This window comes from Salvia hispanica, chromosome 1 (genome assembly GCF_023119035.1).
Source record: "Salvia hispanica cultivar TCC Black 2014 chromosome 1, UniMelb_Shisp_WGS_1.0, whole genome shotgun sequence".
In the NCBI taxonomy this organism is placed as follows: Eukaryota; Viridiplantae; Streptophyta; class Magnoliopsida; order Lamiales; family Lamiaceae; genus Salvia; species Salvia hispanica.
The window spans coordinates 41,552,392-41,559,502 of NC_062965.1; the positions used below are offsets into that span (position 1 = coordinate 41,552,392).

The window sequence follows — 7,111 nt, forward strand, 5'->3', positions numbered from 1 at the left end:
AAGAAAATAGTGAAATGTGATATCCATTTTTATATATTAATTTTATAACAAAATATGATTGAAATGAACTAGTAAAAAATGGGTCATACCTACCATTTATTATTTTTTATAAAAGTGAATCTACACTTCTAATAATAAACAGACTAAAATGTAAATCAGAACTCCTAACTGCCGATGGCCGGGGTATTGTTCATCAAGAAATAAAGTTACAATTAGTATGCAATTACTACATAGTTGTGAATGAAAAATAGAAGCAGCTTGGCGTGGATTATTGTAGTGTGAAAAAATGCATCTAACGTGTTATGATTGAATGCGTGGATTAGAGGAAATAATTGAGAAGCGAATATTCTATAAATAGAAATTTTCAGACTCGAATTATAGATAAAAAGGAATGATAGTATTATCAATTATGTAAGAATGGCAAAGTAATTAATTAATTAATTAACTCACCATGTCAATGAACACCGCACAGAAGCCAAAATCTAATTGCATAATATAATCGTACTTCATTAGATTAATCATATCTAGTTTATAAATTATAGAACTGATACTATTTCAATATATGACATTGGTTTTAAAATAAGAATAACAACTAGAATTAGCTGTTCCATGTTAGGTATTTTCGGAAAGGCCAGCGTGTATTGCAGGCTCTCTTTTGTCCATCTTCATTAATCAAAGGAAATCATTAGGAAAAAAGCAATCAAAAGAGCATCACATATTATATTATGAAAGTAAATTAGAATCATTCTTATTCTTCTTTCTTTCATTTCCTTGCTAGTTTGTCCTCCATATATATCCATGTTCATAAAGAGACGTTGCTGTCGTTTCTACATTAATTGACTAGTATACTTGCAAAGTTAATTTTTTCATTCCTTTTTTTTGTATTGTAATTTCTTTTTATTCAATTAAGATACGTAGGTAACTTATAAAAGTACATTATACTACTCCCTCCATTCATTAATAAACTTTTCATTTGGCCATTTCCGTACATTCACCAATAAATTTCTCATTTTAATTTTACTACATTTGATAATAGATCTCACATTCCACTAACTTTATCTCAATCACATTTTATTACTCCCTCCGTCCAACTTTAAAAATCCCGATTATCTATTTTAGTCTGTTCCACTCTAAGAGTCCCAATTAGAACCTTCTATAAACGGTAATAGGCTTCACATTCCGCAAACCTCATTCCACTAACATTATAAAAATAATATATAAAAAGAGACTTGCATTTTATTATCTTTTTTCACTAATTTTTCTATACCTTTATTAAAACTCGTGTTGAACTCAACTGAGACTCGTAGAGTGTGATAGAGAGAATATATAAAAGTACGACTTACTTTTCATTACGAGTATTAACCAACTTTCTTTTTATTGGTTGAAGGAGGGAGTATAACCTCTTATAACCCTCATTCCTTCTCCCTTCTCCCTTAACCCTTGCTCCTTAAGCTTCAATACAAGAACTAATGAAAGAGAAACATTCAACAATAATTGATGTAATGTGGAGTATCTCAGTCATTAAAAAAAACTTTGATTTAACTTCAAACAAGCTGCAATCACTCGATTAACCTGAATCAAAAATTAAAACACGAATCCACAAAAATCAGGTAATTGAATAAAATCAAATGCACACAAAATTGAAGCTGAGATAATCCAACTTTTTGGAATTAATGATCTTAAAATGTATCTATCACATATAATTAATCAGGTAATATGTATATATCTCCGATGATGTTAATTTAATATGCACAAGTTGAAAGCAAAAAAATAAAAATAAAATTCAAGAATCAAAGGAATAGGGAGGTTTGAGCAGATCGTAAGGCGCCCATAGCGCATCGAGCGGGCAGGGGCGGCCGGCGTCGAGGCGGGCCCACGGCTTCCCCTTCCCGCTCCAATGCAGCAGGCTCACCGGCCCCGGATGGAGCTCGCGGCACAGGCCTCGGAAGTTGTCCCCTCCGAGGCCATGCTGGTTCCATCTGTGGTCCACCGCCTCAATCTCCCCGCCAAACACCAGCAAGAACGGCGGCAGCGATCCCAGCTCGTAGATTCTCATCCTCTTCTGCAGCTCCATCCACTCCTCGATCCTCGCCGTGTATCCGCCGCCACGCCATTTCTCGAGGTCGATTACCATGACTCCGGTGTTGAAGTAGCAGGCTTTCCGGTTGGCGAAGGTGAGGGAGAGGGAAGGGCTTGACCAGAACGTCGGGGTGAAGTAGGAGGTGAAGTTGGCGTTGCAGTACTCCGGCGCGGCCAGGACCTTCCCGCCGGTGAGCGGGATGGCGGCGAGTTTTGAAATGTCGTCGACGAGGATGAGGTCGGAATCTAGGTAGACGACGCGGCGGAGGCAGGTGGGGAGGAGGTCGGCGAGGTAGCTCCGGGCGTAGTTGAGGGGGCAGTCGAGGGCGGAGCGGATCGAGGTAGAGATGAGCCCCGCCACCGCGGAGTCTCGGAAGAGGTAGATTTGGAAATTGAGGTACGGGAAGGAGGCGGTGACGGTGGAGGTTAGGAGGGTGGCGTTGGCGGAGGCAGAGGCGACGAAGTGGAAGAAGACATTTTGTGGGCAGGAGGTGTGTTGGAGTGTGGACAGGATTGCGGCCATCGAGCCGCGGAGGTAGGCGACATCGAGGGTCATTGCCACGTGGACTGCCTCACTTGAGCAAATCTTGCTCTCTGGAACCAACTGCGCTGCCTCGTCCTGTCCCATTTTGGGGCATGTGGGAGCATTGTAGAATTGGGGGGCTTCCATAAATTGTTGGGAGATTGATGTTGCACCATGAGAGAATATTACTATTAGAGTGATAAAAAGAGGAAAGAGTGGAGGTATTGGGATTTTCTTCATTGGATTGTAGGTTTTGAAAATGAGAGATTGGGAGAGGGGTCTTTTATTTGATATGGGATTGTGTTTAAAGTTGAAAAAGGACAAGCTTTTGGGTTTGGGATTCGAAATGAAATATGAAAACAAAAATGTCAAAATGATATTTTAGTGGATGGGCTAAGTCAAAGATTTTCAAAGGGGATTTAGTGGTTTCACACTCATTCTAGATCTTATATGGAAACTTCCCTTGGTTTGATGGGACCCCTTATTGTTCTTCTCCATTCTTTTTTTTATGACAGAGAGAATTTATTTCGGTGATTTAATTAGATCTCACCTGTATGTAATAGTTAGTAGATATGTAAAGAGCCAAATTACTCAACAAAAAGGTTATTTGCAATTACTCGACATGAAAGATATTTGCCGAATTTATATTCGTGACGTATAGTTTTAATTTAGACATTCCTCTCTTCAATTAGGAGCCGGTTCTTACATTAATTGGTGATTCTGATTCATTGGCGTTTACAGTTCCAAGAAAAGAGTGGTAAAAACAATTTTTTGGCTTGATTTTGAACCAGCGCAATGCTTGCAATGTAGCTGTATGCTTCCTATTTAAACCCGCCAATTTTGCCCAATTCCATTTGATAATTTTTTTGATTTTTCTATTTTTAAAATTATGAAATGATACTGTGTATATGTGAATGCATAAATTATGAATTACAAGGTTTAAGTCTCTAAGTAATAAACAAATTGATAACATGTTTAAGATACTCATGAGTTTGCGAAGATGATCGGTTCAGTTCATAACCAAATCGTCGAGTAAGGTACTCAACAAGTGAAAGTGCCCAAATAGCTAATTGGGACCGAATGAAGATCGTTAGCCAACTATCTGATTGGTTATAACTGACAAATTAGGCGCTTAACCAAAGATAAACAAAAATTAAAAAAATAAATTAATCTTATTTAATTTATAAGTCTTTGGAAGAAACACAATTATTCTGCCCAACTTATTTATAATACTCCTCCTATCTCAATTAAATTGAGTCGTATTCTTTTTTAGAATGTCCCAACTAAGTTGAGTCATTTTCCTTTTTGACAAAAAAATAAAACATCCTACCATTCTTACCTTATTCTATCACATACTTTACTCTCTCTTTATATTTCCTACTTTATTCATTTCTCCTACTTTTCAACACAATTTCTTAATCTCCATGCTCAAAAGTTTTGGCTCAAGTTAGTTGCGACGGAGGGAGTACTCTTTTTGTCACATAAAAATAGATACTCTTTTAATTTTGATCTGTCATATAAAAGTAGTTTATTTCTATTTTTGGTAACTTTTTTTTTTCTTTCTAGTAAGGTAGGGCTTATTATCCACTAACAACACTGTCGTGACTTTTTCTTTTGATCTCTATCATATTTTACTAGTTATGCATCAAAACTAATGTCATCCCAAAAGAGTCTATTATTATTGGACGGAATATATTAGAATTGTGGGTTGGGCCATCCCAGCGCAGTCTAGGCCTACCTATATTAAGGCCCAGCCCAGGTCTATTTCTAATGCATGCTGGGCTGGGTCAGGCTTTTATTCATTCTGTTAGGCTTGGGTTGGATTAGACTTTGTTTAAATTTTTTATTTATGTATTTTAAAGAGATGTTAAAAAAATCATAAGCAAAAATAAGACATGACTTGTATTTATATCTCATTTATACTAAATAAAAACTTAATAATACTCCCTCCCTCGGCTATGGTGGGACTAGAGGTGTCAAGTGGGCCAGGCCGGGCCGGCTCGGCCCGGCCCACCTCTGAAATGGGCTGGGCCGGGCCTGGGTTTTGGCTGACTTGAATGGACCCAGCCCAGTCCGAGCCCAGTTAGCAAGTGGGTCGGGTCGGGCCGGGCTGGGCTGGGATGGGCCGGGCCGGATTTATAATTTTTTGTGCGGGATGAAAAACAAATGAAATCTTCAAAAATTCATATCCAAAAATAAATGATGTCTTCTTACTTTCATATCCAAAAACAAATAATATCTTCATAATTTCATATCCAAAAATACAAAAATGATAGCAAATGGAGTTATCTAAATAGAACTAGAGAACAAGGTAGAGTAAAGGAAGATGAACATACAAAAAGTTGTCAACCTATATTTATAGGAGAACATAAGAAATGGAAGCAGAAGAGAGGCGCAGAAGCAGATTTCTCATCTCTAATTTTCGTCTCTCTACTTCTTTACCGATAATATTAGGAAAATGAAAAAATAGTTACGTGTATTAATAGTATTGGAAATGGCTAAAATAATGAAAAGGCTAATTGGAATTATGGAATAGTGGGAGAAGGGAAGTATAAATGTGATTTATTGCCAAACCATAATGAAAATATACACGCATAAAATATGTAGTTCCACTAAATCAGGAGTCAAAATAAACACTTTTATATATTCCCATAATACATGTATATAGTTTTATATATACAGAGCGGCACTATATTTAACAAATATATATATACTCCTAAGTTATACTCCCATAAATTTAGGAATCAAGAAACTAAAATACACTATTTATTATACTACATATTAGTATATCATATGTATTAATAGTATTATAGGGAAACGGCTAAAATCATGGAAAGATTAATTGGAATTTGGAAATATGGAATATTGGGAGGGGGATAAGGAAAATATATATTGAATATAGGGAAATGACTAAATCATGGAAATATTAATTAACACATGCATAATTAACCCTATAGGTATATATGCAATAACATATAATTATATATAATCCCACAAAATCAGTAATTAATAGAGATTTTCAAAATACACGATCTACTATATTACATATTATACCATAAAGATTATAATACACGATCTACTATATATATATATATATATATATACACACAAAATAAATTTAACTAATTCATCCAATAATTATGGAAGAATTTATCTCTATAATCATGCATAGGAATTCATCCTATAATTATGGAAGAATTAATCTCTATAATTATGCATAGCAATTTTAGTGCTCGAATTATCCCGTGAAGAAAGAAATTAGTTAAAAATGAATCTCCTATAATTATGGAAATCATGAATTGTAATTTCATAATGTTATATGTAAATCTCCAATTCTCCATGGTAAATGCGTGGAACATCTAATTCTTTAATTCTTACTGTAATTATGGATATATTTGTAATGTTATTTCTTTTAAAATGGTTGTTTTAATTTCTACATTTGCACGTCAGACACTTCTAAGTTTTGGTGATTTGGTTTATATAAGCTTATATAATTTAAAGATAGTATGACAATATAACTACATAAGGTATAAGGCAGACACGAGCTGGGCTGGGCCTGGCCGGGCCTGGGCTTGGGCCGGTCCTGGTCCTGGGCCGGGCTTCAGATGGTCCTGGGCCTGGGCCGGTCTTGGGTTAATAAAATAGCCCAATTGGAGCCCGATTAAACTCCTCAGCCCAGCCCAGGCCCGTTCTATTTCGCTAATGGGCCGGGCCTGGGTCGGCCCATGACGGGCCTGATTTGGCATCTCTAGGTGGGACAACCAAAGAAGAATACGACTCAACTACAGAGGAATGGATGGAGTATAAGATATATTCTCTCCGTTCCTAAAAGTTTGTCCCATTTTTCTATTTCCGTCTGTTTTACAAAATTTGTTTCATTTCACTTTTTATCATTTTTGGTAGTGGACTCCGTATTCCACTAATTCATTCCTACTCATATTTTATTTTAAATCTAATATATAAAAGTAAGACTCACATTCCTCTAACTTTTTCATCTCACTTTTCATTATATTTCTTAAAATTCGTGTCAAATCAAAATGGAATAATATTTGGGACGAAGGGAGTAACTACATTAGTCAACTAGTTAACAATTTATATAACCATTTATGACTATAAGGTTAATATCATGATTTGCATTGTTTTAAGGCTTAAAGCTGCTGCAATCATGGAAAAAAGAGAGTGAGCATGGGGCTGGACAACAAAGCACGTACGGTGTCGAACTGGCGAAGGTTCAGCTTATGAAAAAGTTTCAAAAGTTTGCATGGGTATATTAGAGCACTCCCAATGGCGACGGCGATAATCCGGCGATTTTTCGCCGGATATCGCCGACTTATCGCCGGCCATTGAGAGGAGGTCGGCGATTTTTCGGCGAATTTCCTACCGATTTTACGCCAAACGGCGTTTTATCGCCGGATCATCGCCGGCCACTGTGGGGAGCTGTTCGGCGATAATCCGGCGATGATCAAATTTTTTTTTTTTTTTTTTCCTTCAACGGTCATATTCTAAATT

At 36.6% G+C, this 7,111-nt stretch overlaps 1 protein-coding gene across 1 annotated transcript; it reads right to left on the bottom strand.

Annotated features, from left to right (window-relative positions):
* Window positions 1-1,652: 1,652 nt before the first annotated feature.
* On the bottom strand, window positions 1,653-2,970 carry LOC125212548 (probable galacturonosyltransferase-like 1). Its single transcript, XM_048112754.1, has one exon. It carries the CDS (start codon window positions 2,840-2,842, stop codon window positions 1,784-1,786), a length of 1,059 nt encoding a protein of 352 aa, XP_047968711.1. The 5' UTR covers window positions 2,843-2,970; the 3' UTR covers window positions 1,653-1,783.
* Window positions 2,971-7,111: the final 4,141 nt, after the last annotated feature.

Excerpts from the sequence above, each read along its gene's own strand:
- LOC125212548 (XM_048112754.1), bottom strand. The coding sequence starts at position 2,842 with ATGAAGAAAATCCCAATACCTCCACTCTTTCCTCTTTTTATCACTCTA.